The 16872-nt window shown below is 42.4% G+C and overlaps 1 protein-coding gene across 5 annotated transcripts in view; it reads left to right on the top strand.

The window, feature by feature from the left end:
* Positions 1-15438, top strand: part of TSC22D1 (TSC22 domain family member 1) — a 116784-nt gene extending 101346 nt beyond the window's left edge. For 3 of the 5 annotated variants that reach the window (XM_059041857.2, XM_067016523.1, XM_059041861.2), the window contains exons 2-3: positions 12832-12883; positions 14063-15438. In XM_059041857.2, coding sequence (XP_058897840.1) covers positions 12832-12861 — 30 coding nt within the window. In that variant the 3' untranslated portion in view covers positions 12862-12883; positions 14063-15438. Of the gene's footprint in view, positions 1-11698; positions 11751-12026; positions 12434-12831; positions 12884-14062 lie in introns of those variants that run through there. The other 2 variants (XM_067016524.1, XM_059041858.2) reach the window with 2 other exon arrangements.
* Positions 15439-16872: the final 1434 nt, after the last annotated feature.

The following is a 16872-nucleotide window of genomic DNA, read 5'->3' on the forward strand; positions in this document are numbered from 1 at the left end:
CACGACTGTTTACTGCTACCTAACAACTTCGAAATCTTTCTCTCAAGCCAGATCTCTCCTAAGTTCCCAGACCACATTTCCCATAGCCTAGGGTGTCCTCTCACCATTCTTTCCCGGATCCAGTTCCTCCCCGTGACTTCAGCATCATCCTGGTTAACGGCATTGCCTCCTCCCATTCATGTAACCCAGGAGCCTGGGGCTCCAGCCCCCCTTAGCTCCCTACAGGGAGCTAGACAGGCCAGTCCTGTCTCCCAAATATCTTCTTTTATTTATTTATTTTTTTAAAGATTGAGGAATCAATTAGATTTAATTTTCTTAACAATAAAATATACAATCCCTACTCACTGGTAGGCTCTTTTGCCTCAATTCAAATACCCACTCATTTCAAGTAAAGCACTCACTTAGGTAATGACCAGACCCAGGAAATGAAAAAATCTAGATTCTAAAAGTAGTCACAAAGAGCGCTATAAAATTCATGGTATAATACTTCAGAATACCAAAGAACTGTTGGAGGGGATTATCACCATGTGCACTGTTTACAACAATTGTCCACTGCATATCTTTGCCCCAAGAACAGTATCTATTACGAAAACAGTTCACTTCTAAATTATACTAGTTCATATTTACATTGTAAAAGTTATTCCTGGTGTTAATGTTTGTAAGGTTCAAAGACTATCTACAAATAAGAAAATGACTCAGAAAAAATTATAAAAATGGGCAAAATAAATCAACAGCAATCATACAGAAGAGAAAAGCAGGCGGTCAACAGAACTAAGCAAGTATGTTCAGCCTCATTAGTAGTAAGATATCAGCAGATTAAGACATCTTTTGAATTCCTCCCCCTTTTCTCTGTGTCCCCGCCCCTTCTTGGTTCTGGTCCTCATTATTTCCTTCCTTTTACTCCAAATCCCATCTCCTTTAGACTCGTACACCGTGGTCAGGGTGCTCTCGCTAAGACACAAATCCCTGAGACACTAATCCCATCGCATCACCTGCCTGCTTACAACCCTTTGGTGGGGACCCCTGCCGCCTTCGGACCAAAGTCCAGTCTCCATCCCATGGCCTCTGAGGCCCCAGCCTGGGAGCAGCCTTTTTGCCTTCTACTGCTTCTCTTTACGTCCCACCACTGACCCTGACTTCCCTGCTCCATAGCCACGCTCAACCACTGATAGAAGCCGGGGGACACGGCGTGATGCTCCGAGACCCAAGCTTTCCCTGGCCTGTCCCTGTTCATGGAGGGTCCTCATTCTCTTTGCACCTGTGGTCCAACCAGACACTTCCACTTGCTTTTCAAGGCCCAGAGGGAGTCTTCTGCTCTCAGAAACATCCTCTGGCTTCTTTTTGCTAATCATTCTACCCACATGATCCCAGGCATCACACGTCTTCCTCTCCCCACCCCCCAAGTGCCCCTGGGTCACTGAAAGCAGAGAGTATGCCTTATACATCTTGATAATTTTAGGGCCAAGCCTAAAGTTCCTGGCCTTTCGTGGCTGCTAAGTGCCGAATAAGTATGAATAATGAACAAAGGCACACCCGAAGAGCTAATGTGTAGAACATTTTTCTTCTAGTTCGTATCCTAGCTAAGATGTGTTGTAGTGACCATTTCTTTTTTTTTTTTTTTTTTTTTTTTTTGCGCGGTACGCGGGCCTCTCACTGCTGTGGCCTCTCCCGCTGCGGAGCACAGGCTCCGGACGCGCAGGCTCAGCGGCCATGGCTCACGGGCCCAGCGGCTCTGCGGCACACGGGATCCTCCCGGACCGGGGCACGAACCCGCGTCCCCTACATCGGCAGGCGGCCTCTCAACCACTGCGCCACCAGGGAAGCCCGTGACCATTTCTTTTACAGTGGTTGGCACTGAGTTTAGATACTAAGAAGTGACCCTAAGGACCACTGTGAATTTATATTTCCCACTCCACTGGCCTTGGCAGCCCACGCAGTACTTTGTTATTTTCATTATGTTGTCTTCTCACTCTTACTTGGGAATGAAGGAGCATGTAGCAGCGTCAGAGTCACATTCTGGCAGAGAGACGGGAAGGGCATCCCAGGTGATGACCACAAAGATCCACGGGGGCTGTAATGGGAAGCTAGACAGTCTGGGCGTGATGTGCTGACCGGGCTGCTTTCTCCTCCTGCTCCCGGCCTCAGCCACAAGCCTTGGGGACACAGCCTGCTTGCCTTCTTTATTTTTTAATTTAATTTTATTTTTAGCCACTCCAGGTGGCTTGCGGGATCTTAGTTCCCCAGCCAGGGATCGAACCCGGGGTCCCAGCAGTGAGAGCGCCGAGTCCTAACCACTGGACCACCAGGGGGGTCCCCTGCCTGCCTTCTTTATGAGTTAACATTGTTCTCTGCGGTCCACTTGGGCTCCTTTTGATCCTTCTCACAGCTCTTTAGGGCTCTCCAAGGAACTACCAGGGCTTATGAAAAAGGCATTGGAAAATCAATCTTGGGCACGTTTGCAAAGTAACGTGCCCATCAGCAGGCTGTGTCTGTGTGTCTGCGGTGGTCCCCCCTCACCCTGGGACCTCTTCCCAGTGGTTGGAAAGCACCTCCTCAGACTGGAACTCGTTGGCACTGGGACTAGCCTGGGTGCCCGTCAGCCTCTCCAGCGCCACAATCCAATAATACTAAGCGGGTGAGGGCCGGCTCTCACCAAGAGTTCGACATCTCTACTCAGGACAATGCCTGGAAACTCTGCAGCCAGGCTGCCGGGCCCATGTGCCACGTGGGGCTCTGGCTTTGGTCTCCACACAGACTCCTGGCCAGTTTCTTCATCTGTAAAACGCCAACTTTACATGATTACTGAGGTTCCATTGAGATTGGCAGGAGGGATCTCCCCTTTACTCTTCCCGCACTGATATTCCTTAGTTTAGATCTCTGTATATGAATCTGGAATTCCTGGTCTAGAGGACAGCATATTGAATCAGAAGATGGTTCTCTGCCCCCGTCCTACAGTGAATGAGATAAACGCTGTACAAAAGCACACGATGTCTTTGAGCTTCAATTTCTAAGCCTACAGATGAAGGAAATTAGAACTAGATGATCTCTAAATTAGATAATCTCTAATGAGAACTAGATGAGTTCAGCTCTCAAATTCTGAACAGACCAATTAAAGAAACCCTCGGGCCCCAGTGAAGTCACATAGCCTGGACTCTGAGAGACCATCATATGGAAATGTGTCCCTTGATCAAAGCAGAAGGTAAACACACCGTATCCCTAGCACTGAGTTATCTTTTCCAAGTTGTTAATGCTTACCTAAGTCTACTGCGTGAGAAATTCAGGACCTGTGTAAACCTCTAGAATTCATCTTCGCCTTTGTCAATAAAACTGTACAGTTGAGCTTCATCTTATTGTTCCAGGATCACCAAGGACCGACTCTAATGGCCCTAAGTGGTTCTGTGTGCAGAGAATCACGGTGAATCTAGTTCCCACTGGCTCTTCTTTCTCTATTGGTTATCATTGTTGTTATCTTATGGAATTTTAACGTGAATAAATAGCTTCAAGTAACTAGTTACTTTTCAAAAGTGAAAGAAGAGTTTGAGGCATCTGTCTTATGTAGCTGTGCAAAAGTGAAATAGAAATAGTATTCATTTCTGATAGACTTTCACGAGGTTCTTGAAATAGCAAATTATAATCAGGACAACTTGTCACTTCTTCAGATGTTTTATGTAGGCTATCATTTGGTTTCGAAATCTATGATGCCCTTTTGCCCGTGACTTCTGATTTTCATAATCTACCACGATTTAGCAAAAGTGGTGATTTATGAAGAAACTTGGCTTTGAGGAGCTTATTTTCACGAAGATAAAAAGGATAAGGGAGAATGTTAACCCTTTGAATCCTGTTGACTCTTTTAGAATAGGGGCATTCTTTTGGAATTATAGTTATGATAAATAAAGCAAAGAAATAGAGGCATGTGCAGACAAGTATGGAAGAACCAGAGATTGTTTCTAGAATTGTAAAATAATTTAAAAGTAATCATAAATGTTTAGAGAGAAAATCTACAGAAAGATATAGGAAAAATATATTTATAGAGAGCCTTATATGCTATATATATATGTGTGTGTGTGTATAAATAAATAAAAGGTTATATTTAAATTTGCTAGTATTTTGTTAGGATTTTTGAAATTCTCACCCTGATCAAGTAATTTGTTAAGTCTTTTAATCCTCATGTGGGATTTAGGGAACCTGTAGTATCAATATACCTGAGTTAGTTCTTCCGCAGGTTAATTACCAACAAGTTCGGCAGCTTTAAGACAAAGCAAAATTATAGTTTAAAATTCAAACTCAGTAATACATTTCAAATGATTATAGAGCAGTTAATTAGTCTAAAGTAGACATTTTTAGGTCTTATTAATGAAGTATTCAAGTCCTTAGATTATAACTTCCTTCTTTTTTTCTGTTTACTTATTTATATATTTATGTTTTCATTTACTTATTTATTTACATATTTATTTTTGGCTGCGTTGGGTCCTCGCTGCTGCGCGCGGGCCCCCTCCAGTTGAGGCGAGCGGGAGCCACTCCTCGCTGCGGTGCATGGCTTTCTCGCTGCGGCGGCCTCTCTCGTTGCGGAGCACGAGCTCCAGGTGCGTGGGCTTCAGCAGTTGTGGCACACAGGCTTCAGTGGTTGTGGCTCGCGGGCTCTAGAGCGCAGGCTCAGTAGCTGTGGCGCCCGGGCTTAGTTGCTCTGCAGCATGTGGGATCCTCCTGGATCAGGGATCGAAGCCGTGTTCCCTGTATCGGCAGGCAGACCCTTAGTCACTGCGCCACCAGGGAAGTCCCTACAACTTTTTTAGTAGCTTTTTTTTCCCCCTTTGCTTTTACTTTAAAATATTTTTAATCCAAATAATACATGTATAGGTATCTAAAGTAGTAAATTCATAGAAACAGAAAGTAGAATGATGATTTCTGGGGCTAGAGGTGGGGAAGGGGTACGGGGAATTGTTTAATAGGTATGGTTTCAGATTTGCAAGATGAAAAAGTTCTAGAGATCTGTTTCACAAGGTGCATATACTTAACACTACTGAACTGTACACTTAAAATGGTTAAATTGATAAATTTTAGGTTGTATGTGTTTTACCACAATAGAAAATGCATGTGCATTTATAAAGATCAAGTAGAATTAATAGAAAAAATATATTAGCAGTTCCCTTTTTTTTTTATCCTCTCACCTGCTACCTAGATGCAGCCACATTTTTTCTTTCATTTTTTTATAGTGTAATTCAGTGAAGTTTCTCTGTTCAGTTCTGTACAGTTCTTCAGGTTTTGACAAACAAACTGGTTGTACCACCACCACCACAATCAAGAAATGAAACAGTTCCATCGCCTACAGAAACGTCCCCTCCCTTACCCCCAAGGCTCTGGCAACTTCTGACCTGTTTTTTGTGCCTATAGATTTGCCTTTTCTAGAATGTCACTGTAAATGGAATCATCATTTGCAGCCTGAGTCTGGCTTCTTTCATTTAACCATAATATATGTGAGATTCATTCATGTTCTTAGGTGTTTCAGTAGCTCATTTCTTTTTATAGCTGAGTAGTATTCTGTGGTATAGGTGTACCACGGTTTGTTAATCCATTCTCCAGTTGAGGGACATTTGGGTTGTTTCCAGTTTTGAGTGAGTATGATAAAGCCACAAACATTTATGTACATATTTCTGTGAGAACATAAATTTCATTTCACTTAGGTTACTGACTTAAGACTGGGATTATTGGGTTTTATGGAGAGTCAGTCCAACTTCATAAACAACTGCTAAACTGTTTTGCAGAGTGCTTGTACCATTTTGCATCTCCACCATCAGTATATGAGCATTCCAACTGTTCTGCAATCTTGTCAACAGTTGATATTTTTAGGTTTTATCTTTAAAAGATTTTAGCCCCTCTAGTAGATGTGTTGCTGTATCTCATTATGGTTTTAGTTTGCACTTCTGAAATGATTAATGATGTTTACCGTTTTTCCATGTGCTATTTACCAAGCATGCATCTTCTTTGATAAAGTATCTGTTGCCCATTTTTTAAAAAAATGGGTTGTTTGTTTTCTTCCTATTGAGCTTTAAGAGAAATCAGCTGTTAACCTTATGGGAGTTCCCTTGTATATTATTTGTCATTTTTCCCTTTCTGTAAGTTTTAAAAAATTATTCCCTTTCAATAATTTTTCTTTGTCTTTAATTTTTGCCAATTTGATCACTATGTGTCTTGGTGTGTTTCTCCTTGGGTTTATCCTGTATGGGGCTTGCTGCGCTTCCTGGACTTGGGTGGCTATTTCCTTTCCTAGGTTAGGGAAGTTTTCGACTGTAATCTCTTCAGATATTTTCTCTGGTCCTTTCTCTCTCTCTTCTCCTTCTGGGACCCCTATAATGCGAATGTTGTTGCGTTTAATATTGTCCCAGAGGTCTCTTAGGCTGTCTTCAATCATTTCTTTTTATTCTTTTTTCTTCATTCTGTTCCACAGCAGTGAATTCCACCATTCTGTCTTCCAGGTCACTTATCCATTCTTCTGCCTCAGTTATTCTATTGATTCCTTCTAGTGTAGTTTTCATTTCAGTTATTGTATTGTTCATCTCTGTTTGTTTGTTCTTTAATTCTTCTAGGTCTTTGTTAAACATTGCTTTGCATCTTCTCGATCTTTGCCTCCATTCTTTTAACGAGGTCCTGGATCATCTTCTCTATCATTATTCTTAATTCTTTTTCTGGAAGGTTGCCTATCTCTACTTCATTTAGTTGTTTTTCTGGGGTTTTATCTTGTTCCTTCATCTGGCACATAGCCCTCTGCCTTTTCATCTTGTCTGTCTTTCTGTGAATGTGGTTTTTGGTCCACAGGCTGCAGGATCGTAGTTCTTGCTTCTGCTGTCTGCTCTCTCCATCCTCTCTTTTACTTTAAAAAATTGTACATACCTAAAGATAGAGAGAATAGAAAAAAGTATATTAGCAGTTTCCTTTTTTCCAGTCTCCCAATCTATTGCTGAGGCAGCCACTTTTAATTTTTTTGCTTTCTCATATTTACCCACACATGTCCATGTCATATTGATATAATTATTCTTGCTTTTTCAGTTGTAGATATTTTATAATCAAGCCATGGTAGATAAGGAGTTAGGACTTTTAAACCATTCTTACCACAGTTTTTTTCTTCCCTCCACACATTTCTTCTTCCCACCAGCTTCCCAATAAAGTTAATTTAACTCTTTAAAGTTAAATAAGTAAAAAATGTTAAGAACGAATATAGTCATGTAAATTTTATTTATGAGCATAACTTTTTTTTCTTTCTTTTTTTGTTTTCTGTAAAACTGTCTTTGAACTTATCTAGTTGCTCCATTAGATCTGTCCCATACCTGGCTGTACCATCCCCGACCCCTGCAAATGCTCAAATGTATTAGATCCTGTCTCTGTTTATTCCCACCAAAGTGCTACCTCCCAAAGGCTCCCACTTCCCATATGGTTACATACCTGTTGCTGCTAAGGCTTGCTTATTAGCACCTGTCATCCCCAGATATCCTTCCTCCATCTTCCTGCTTTTTTATTTTATCGGCTGCGCCGCACAGCATGCAGGATCTTAGTTCCACAACTAGGGATCGAACCTGTGCCCCATGCAGTGGAAGCATGGAATCCTAACCACTAGACCACCAGGGAATTCCTCCCATCATCCTGTTAATTCCCTTCCTTCCCTCCAGCATTTGAGTCCCTGGTTCATGTTTCCCTTCTTCTTTTTTTTATCTTTTGGAATATACAATATTTCTTATATTTTTAAAATTTTATTTTATTGTGGTAAGAAGCCTTAAAGCCTTAACCTGAGACCCACCCTCTAAAAGTTTTACGTGTACCAATACAGTATTGTTGACTTCAGGTTCAAGGTTGTACAGCAGATCTCTAAAACTTATTCATCTTGCTGTAAACCCTTTTCCTTGATTTGCTCCTCCATACTGGTGTCTGAAATGTCTGAAAATGTTCTTATTCTACATTTACACGTAAATGATTTGGCCAAGTGAAAAACCTTTCTCTCTTAGAATTTTATAGACATTTTCTCCATTGTTTCCTGGCAGCCAGCAGATTCTCATACTAGTACCTGTGTTTGTACCTTGTTTTTTTCTGTTTGGATGCTCTTGGGATTTTCTCTGTCCTTAGTGATATTTAGTCTTGTGATGATGTGCTTTGGTGCAGGGCTCTCTTCATTGATTGTGGTAGCCGTCTGGTCATCTGATTTAATCTGGAGACTTGTGCTCTTCCGCTCTGGAAAATTTTTTTTTTTTTTTTTTTTTTGTGGTACGCGGGCCTCTCACTGTTGTGGCCTCTCCCGTTGCGGAGCACAGGCTCCGGACGCGCAGGCTCAGCGGCCATGGCTCACGGGCCCAGCCGCTCCGCGGCATGTGGGATCTTCCCGGACCGGGGCACGAACCCGTGTTCCCTGCATTGGCAGGCGGATTCTCAACCACTGCGCCACCAGGGAAGCCCTGGAAAAATTCTTAAATTATTTCTTTGATAATTTTCTGCCCTCTGTTCTCTATTTTTGGAATTCATTCTATTTTGATGTCGGACCTCCTAGATTGATCCTTTTAAGTCTCTTGTATCTCACAATTCCATCTCTTTATTGTTATACTTTTGGGAAGATTTTCTGAACTTTATCTTCCACTTTTTCTTTGGAAATCAAGGAAATTTAAAATATGGTTGAATTTTTCTGTTTGGATTTCTTTGGCATTCTTTCTTGTTCCAACAGTGTGTGGGACCCAAACACAAAAACATTATTTGTTGCTTATCTGCAATTCAGCTTTAACTGGGAGTCCTGAAGTTTCATTTGCTAACCCTGGTAACCCTAATCCCAGCACCTAGTAAGAGTAAACCAGGAAAGGGGGGTCCCTAGACAGCAGTAATTTGGTCAGGCTTGCAGTGATGTGCTTTAGCCTCTTCCCTAGCAGTCACTTTAGATTTGCAAGGAGTTTGGACAGAGGGAGAAACAGGTTATCCTGTTTGAGTGGTGGATCCCCAACTGTACCTATATTGGTCAAGACAGATCAAGTTTGGAAGAAATGCAGATGTTACTGAATTAGCATACATGCTACCAATATGCAGAAGTGATTGAATTGGAGTCCGGGTAAAAAGTCTCTTAGGCAAAACAGAACAGAATAGAACAACAAAATCAACCTCAAAGAACCACCCTGATCTCAAATGTCCAGGCTTTTTCCTGTACTCCAGACTCCCCAGCAGAGTGAGACCTCTCTGCCCAGTGCCTGAAGGTGACTAGTATCATCCATGCCTTTAGGGGTCTCTCGCAGAGGCATGGGAGTATTTATCCTGTTCTATTAGCTGGTCTTGGTTAAGCTCAGGGCACTAGACTCACAGATGTTCTGTTTTGGAAATGGAAGAAACTTTTGTAATGGCTAGAAAGTAATTTTAGCTATTTGGGCCTCAGACGTTTCTGACCCATGGGTTTTCCTCTATAGAGATTTCCTCCAATTTCTTTACCTTCTTTTTGAAATTATGTCTTTTCAGTTTTCATATAAAAGTCCATCTTAAAGGAATCTAGCCCATTTATGTGAAAGATAAGAAAAGAAATAGATTTCTAATCGTATTTTTGCTTGTATACCTTTTAGCCCAGCAAATTCTCCAGAAATAGATTACAAACATTCAAGGATGTATATACAAGGATGTTCCCTGCAAGTGTATCTAAAATAGCAAAGTATTGATGATGTCCATAACGTCCTGCTCTAGAGATATGGAGTAAACAGACTGTGGTTCAGATATTGGCTTCTATAGCTTAATACTTGGATGATCAGTTGGAATGAATGAAATGACAACATAACCAACTTATGCCTTTGTTTTCAAGAATCTGGAGCACAGGAAAAAGCCTGGACATTTGAGATTGGGGTGGTTCTTTGCTATTGATTTTATTTTTCTATTCTGTTCTGTTTTGCCTAAGAGCCTTTTTACCTGGATTCCAGTTCAATCACCTCTGCATATTGGTAGCACGTATGCTAATTCAGCATCATGTGCTTTTCTTCCAATAAATAAAATCCAGTTAATTTAGTAATCTTCTTAAACTTCAGTGGGAATTTAAAATTCATTTCTTTATATGACCTTAGAGTTTTGTTTTTTAAGCTCTTAATTGCAGCTTAAACGATGTTTTAATTTTTCCTGTGCAGTTGGCGTTCCGTTTAAACATATAAATGACTTAATCACATAGATAGTATTAATGATAACTGTAACTTTCAAAATATAGAAACTACCATGTAGTAAGTAATAATTGTGCCTAGCATTCATAGACATGGAGACCACGTGTCTGCTTCCCAAATTATGATTTTTGAGGTTCCACTTACTCTGTTTCCTTTTACTAAAAATGGGTGCCTTTCCAAAATTTATATCATGAGATAATATATATTTAATTTTTGTAAATTATAAATATGCCAACACATATTTGAATATCACTTGTTATTCAAAAGCAAAGCCTTAAAATTTAGAGAACAATATGAACCTTACAGTAAAAAAAGGATGATACTGCCTTGGTTTTTTTAACCCAATAGAGAATTGCCCTTTCATCAGCTACCACATTCACCAGATTTGGTTCCTAACGACTTCAGACAATTTCTAAAGCCAGATGCACTCTGCCAACATTGGGTCACCTTCAAATAATGTCTAAGAGGCTCCACTGGCAACTAAAATTTCCTAAATTAAAGGATGCTGCTTGAGGGAGAATGCTTAGTTGAGAGAAAAGACTCCGTGTGTGTGTGTTTGTATATGTGTATAAATTGAATATGTACATATACGTGTTCTATGGTCAGATTTTATGTTGGAATTATTTGTGATGATACAACTTGTTTATGGATTAGTCTTTAGTATTTGTAGTTTTTTTGTTTTCTGTTTTTATAGGATTATACCATTAGAGGGCAGTATTGTAGAGGTTTAAATGTACCTTCTTAAATGTATTGAATTGTAAACTGTTTATAACCTGTAATAATCAAGTGAATTTAAGGCCTTAGACTTATAGTATATTAAACTGCAACCTCAATTGATACATCCTTGCAAATATTTTAAATTAATAGAAGAAATTATGTAACAGGTTAAGCTATTTTACACCCAGATCTCTTAATTTTAGTTTAGAGAAGGGAATTATTTGGTCAGTGTGGCCATCAGGGTGACAATATATACCTACAGTATTTCAGTTCCTCTGATGTAAGAAGGCTCAAAGGATTAAGTCTTATAGGAATTGCACTTAACATCCAAAAGCTTGCCTTACGGACTTAGTGAAAATAGATCCATGTGGGTAGGATTCAACCTGTGGATTTTTTTTTTTTTTCTAGCTATAAATGGAAGAAGGAGGTGCAATTTTAAGGTTTATGGCTCTAGGGACATTTTGAGATCTACCTGATTATATCTGGTGGTTTCCTTTTGGCCTCAATTTGTATATGCCTAGCAAAGTATATGTACTGTTTTTTTGTTTCTACACGTAATTGATAAATTCATGGAAAGGTAGAGTCTCTCAAAAAGGAAATGTGATTTTTTTTCTCTAAAATTCACTGGCTAAGAAAAAAAAGTATTATTACAGTACTGTGTTATCCTTATAAATAAAACTGCCTATAAAATCCTCCAGTTACTGCTGCCTGTAAGAACGAGATAATTGAAATCGAGACACTCGGGCTCCTCCAAGTCTTTAGTGGTGGGACTGGGCATGCCCAGTAGCTCAGACGGGTCTGGTTGCAAATAAGCAGCTTTCACAGTTCAGCAGCCACGGGGACAGGCAGCTCCAGAGACGGGGTCTGGCTCCTTTAAACGTAAGCACGTGCGGGTTCCCAATCGTATTTTTCGGAGCCCCTCGGCGTTTTCTGCCGGAGCAGTGCTCCATCTTTCCTTGATCACGGAGGCTTTGGCGGCCTGCACCCTGGCCCCTTAGACTGCGGCCTGGGCAAGCCCACCCGAGGAGCGGATCTCCAGGCTGGGGGCGGGGTGGGGGTGGGGAGGAAGGCGGGGAAGCGAGGAGGAGGGCGGGGAAGGGAGAAGGGGGCGGTTCCAGCGGCGTGCTGACCAATCGGCGCGGCTCTTCCCTGCATATATTTTGCACGGAGACTGGGAGTCCTAGTCTAGAGCCTGGTGGAGCCCGGCTGCCGACGTGTGGCGACGTGGGAGCCTTCTCCGCACGATAGTGGGATCTACATCTTCCCGGAATCGCCAAGCCCCAGAAGCCGGGTTTCTTTCAATTAGGGCTGCTGTTTTCTATTTCTCCCTGAGCTACATAAAGCTAGAAGATTTTTATCTAGCTCAAACAAGGCTGCTAGTATTCCCTCTTTTTTTTTTTTTTTTTTTCCTGCGAGGGTGTTTTTGGCTGCAATTGCATGAAATCCCAATGGTGTAGACCAGTGGCGATGGATCTAGGAGTTTACCAACTGAGACATTTTTCAATTTCTTTTTTGTCATCCTTGCTTGGGACTGAAAACGCCTCTGTAAGACTTGACAATAGGTAAATGTCGGCCGGGATAGTTTTTAAAAATTTACTCGTGAGATACTTGTAATAATGCAGGTGAAAGATAGCCTGGCGAATTCCTTTGTCCATTGCTGAGGCTACGGTGACATGGATGTTGCTTTTTGAAATGTTCAGAATAGCCTTCTTTTTGCAGGTCTGGCCAGAGAACAGGCTTTTACCACATTATGTAATTTAGCCTTTGTGGCTCACTAAAATTGGGAAATGTCTGGATATTCATTAGTAAAAGAGTGGCTGGTGTGTTCTGGAGGGTGATATATTACATAGCATGAAAGAATATTGAAAAAATGATGCTAGTAACATCACGGAATTGGGAAATCCTTTTTGTCTTGGATGTTTAAGATAGATTCCATTTATCGTTTTTTTTTCCTTTTCAGCTCTTCTGGTACAAGTGTGGTAGCTATTGACAACAAAATCGAGCAAGCTATGGTATGTAGTGATTAAAAATCGTTTGTACTAAATGTGGGCACAGTACAAAAGCGAGGTGTCTTGGGATGGCACAAGCGCATCCATAGTTAAACTGATGATTGCTCTCCATACATTTAGAAATGCCGGCACTGTCTCCATTCTGCTAGCATGAAGCCACATACCACAGCTGCTAAGGAGAGAGAAAGGGGCCCTGAGGGTATTCGATGTTCTTTCCAGGACCGATTTCACACAGCCTTCGGGATTTTGGCGGAGGTTTCCCCTTTTTGCTGGGGAATTGCTAGGAAAGCGCTGGCCCGGCGTGTCCTCAGGTCGTGGGCTCATCTCTAGTGATGTGGCTTTACTAGGAATCCTAAGGTTTACCGGGGAGCCGGGAGGGGGGAGGGCCACAGAAGTGGGGATCTCCGGAAGGGGCTTCCTACACCGGGTCCAAACGGATCCCCAGTGATGGAGGCTACTGCACAATGAAAAAGAACCGGAGAAAAGTTTCACCTTCTCAGCCTGCGCCTGGTTTTCTCCTATTTTTTATTTCCGCCTTGGCCGTTCTTTGTTATTGGAGCAGCGCCTGTGGCTCTTCTCACGGGATTCTCTGCCCACTGTTGCTAGGCAAACTCCGAACCTTTAATTCGGAGCTATAAATAACTCGAGCGCCCATTGGCTGCAACGGCTGCCCAGGTTTCTGTGATGTCAGCTTAATCACGAAAGAAGGGGGGATGGGGGGAGGGAGGAAAATGCGGCAACACGTTCTGTAGGAACTGGCTGCAGCCGGTGCTGAGGGAGGCGGTCTGGCGGGCGGAGGGAGGGACTTGGGGGCGGGGACGTGGCTACCGTTGCTCAGGGGCTGGACATCCCTGGGCCGGGCTTTTGCACGGAGCCGCAGAGCCCCAGTGCATTTTGCCATCTCGAATAGGAAACTTGAGCGTAGGCATTCCTGGCCAACGGCTGCAAGGAAAGCAAAGGCTTTAAAAAGGCTTGATGACTTAGACGTTAAACCGAAGTATTGTACAGTTGTGGTTGTATTCCGTAGATTTCCCCTAGGGCCTGTTAAATGAGCTCTAAAGGCAGGATATGTAAATGGTTAGGGAGAGCCCCGCAAAATGATGCTTTAGAAATTCAGAGTTCATGGGGAACAGTAAAGAGAAAGTTAAACCTTTATTTCCCTCTTCTCCCTCTCCCTTTCAGGATCTGGTGAAAAGCCATTTGATGTATGCGGTTAGAGAGGAAGTGGAGGTCCTCAAAGAGCAAATCAAAGAACTAATAGAGAAAAATTCCCAGCTGGAGCAGGAAAACAATCTGCTGAAGACACTGGCCAGTCCTGAGCAGCTTGCCCAGTTCCAGGCTCAGCTGCAGACTGGCTCCCCCGCTGCCAACACGCAGCCACAGGGGACCACACAGCCCCCAGCTCAGGCAGCGTCCCAGGGCTCAGGACCAACCGCGTAGCCTCCTGTGCCGCCACGGAACTGGCTGCTGCTGTCTGAACTGAACCGACCGGAGAAGATGGACTGGGGGTGGTCCGCGTCCACTGTCACCCATTTCATTGCTCGCTGCAAAAGAGACGTGAGACTGACATATGCCATTATCTCTTTTTTCCAGTATTAAACACTCGTGCTTTCGGCTTGAAGAAATTTCTTAAGTTGGGTGAGAGAATTAGCATGGATATACTGGGACCTCATGCAGCTTGGCAGATCCGTGAGAAATGGTTTCATTCTTGCTGAGGAGCTGTGTGCCTTTCCATCCCTCCCCTGCTCCCCACCCCCACTTCCAAGAGTTCTTCCTGCTTGCATGTGGTGTACTCCATGGGGTTCCGAAGCAGTGGAGTGCCACTGGACTTTCCTCCCCCCCACCTGCCCACCCCCCAGCCAGGAACTGGAAGGGGAGGTGAAAGTCAAGAGTGAAGCTTAGTCTCACCTCAGATGAGGAGAAACATAGTTCGTTGTACAAATGACGACTGTCACCAACATTCATAAAAACCAATAGTACTGTGCCTCTTTCCCAAACAGTGGATGACACAAAACTATTAGCGTGACTGAACGGTGACAGGTAGCTGGGATCTAGGCTATCTTACCCTGAAGGTTGTTTTGCTTATTGTATATTTGTGTATGTAGTGTAACTTTTGTACAATAGAGGACTGTAACTACTATTTAGGTTGTACAGATTGCAATTTAGGTGTTTCATTGGCGGTCTGAAGAGGTGTGGGTTGTCTTTTATATAGAGATCTACGTAAAAAATAATACATGAAGAAAAACACACCTACCTAAAGCAATTTTAAGAATTTGGCACAGTGGGTCACTTTGTGTAATCTGAAATCTTCTAGCTGCTGAATATCTTGAAGTCAGTCCCGGTTCACCGAAGTCTTTCGATTGAGCTGGTTGAATACTTTGAAATATGATCAGTTCTAGCTAATGAAATGGATTTCCCAGTAGGGGTTTCTGCATATTACCTGTATAGTAGTTATCTGCATATGTTTCTGTGCATGTTCTCTACACAGTTATAAGGTGTCACTGTATTTAACTGTTGCACTTGTCAACTTTCAATAAAGCATATAAAATGTTGATAAACCAGTGTTTCCATGTTATAGTGTGAACATAATCGCAGCCGTTTCTACAGCTATTTCCAGATAAAGTTAAAACAATTTGACTAGTAAAATCCTGAAGGGAGATGAAAGAGTTGGGCAAAGTAGTGGTGCTAGTGGTTTGACTGGAGGAGTAAAACGAATCAGACGTTGCGTTCTGTCAGGCAGTAAGGGAAGAGACATAATGAAGGAGGCAAGAGCTTAGTTCTTCAGACTAGTTGTGAGACCCGGTCAAGTGGCTTCCCCCCGCTCAGGGCTAATGTGGGGTATTGTTGAAAGAGAGAATCTCTAAGTTCCTCCGTGGCTTTAAAATTCTAGGAGCCCGTGGAAGTTTTCATTTCTCAGTGTTTACCAGCTTAGGGGAATGAACCTTACTCCGTATATAATCCCAACAAGCAGCTCTAGGATCAGAAGATGGGAGTTAGAGAAGCTGATAGGGTGTCTTCCCTAGTGTGGATTGAGTTCCCAGCTCCTGGGAATCTCCAAGCAAAAGATAGGATAATTCCAGGGGTTTCCTCTTCTGGGTTTGAGGAAGGAAGGACCAGGTAAGCAAAGGGAAGTCCCTCCCAGTTGATTCCTTAAGACTATAAAATAGGTCAAGATTCAAAACATGATGGAATCCTAAAGCAAATTGGCCCCTGAGAAGTGAGCCCGAGGGGCCCCACGCTGCTGCAGGAGCCTTGCCAGCGAGCAGGCGAGCAGAGTGGATTTTCAGCTCTGCCATCTGCCCCTCCACCCAGTGGGAGTCAGGTAGTCCCCAGCTCTGAGGCTTACGGAAGCCCTTGCAGGACAGGACTCAACTCTTCTGAGTCCTTCACTTCTCTAATGTACAACTGCTGAGAGATTGTTGGGTGGGTGGAGGGAACATCAGAACTCCCCGAAAAGAACTGGACTGGGTGCATGTGTTACGAAGCTCAAAGTAACTGGTGGGGCAACCCATCTCCCGTTGAAGCAGTAAAGTGCCGACTGCCTTGGGAGGTGGCGGTTGCCATGAAGATGGTTTGGGGAATCTGGAGAAGACTTAAAACAATCTTTGTCGTATTTGTTTGAAGGTTCTATAACTTTGACTTAAATAAAGAGATACTTAACATAGTAATTCCATTTCCTTTAAAAAAAACTACTGAATCGAAATCTTTAACCATTTCATCTTTTAGGTTTGTAATGAATATCCTCTAGAGCAAAGGTGGTAATTGAGGAAATTTGACAAGTGTCATGTCAATGTATTATTAAGATAAGGGAGAACTTTCTTCATTATTTAAAGGAATTTGGGGCCTTTATATTAAAAATGTGAGACTCCCATGACCTTTTGGGGGCTGAATATTGTATGTGAAATACGAATGAATTATTAGAATCAAAAGATGTTTTTCCGTACATGTTCATTTTAGTAATTACTAAACACATTTTAAGTGATTGACTTATA

This window comes from Kogia breviceps, chromosome 16 (genome assembly GCF_026419965.1).
Source record: "Kogia breviceps isolate mKogBre1 chromosome 16, mKogBre1 haplotype 1, whole genome shotgun sequence".
NCBI lineage: Eukaryota > Metazoa > Chordata > Mammalia > Artiodactyla > Physeteridae > Kogia > Kogia breviceps.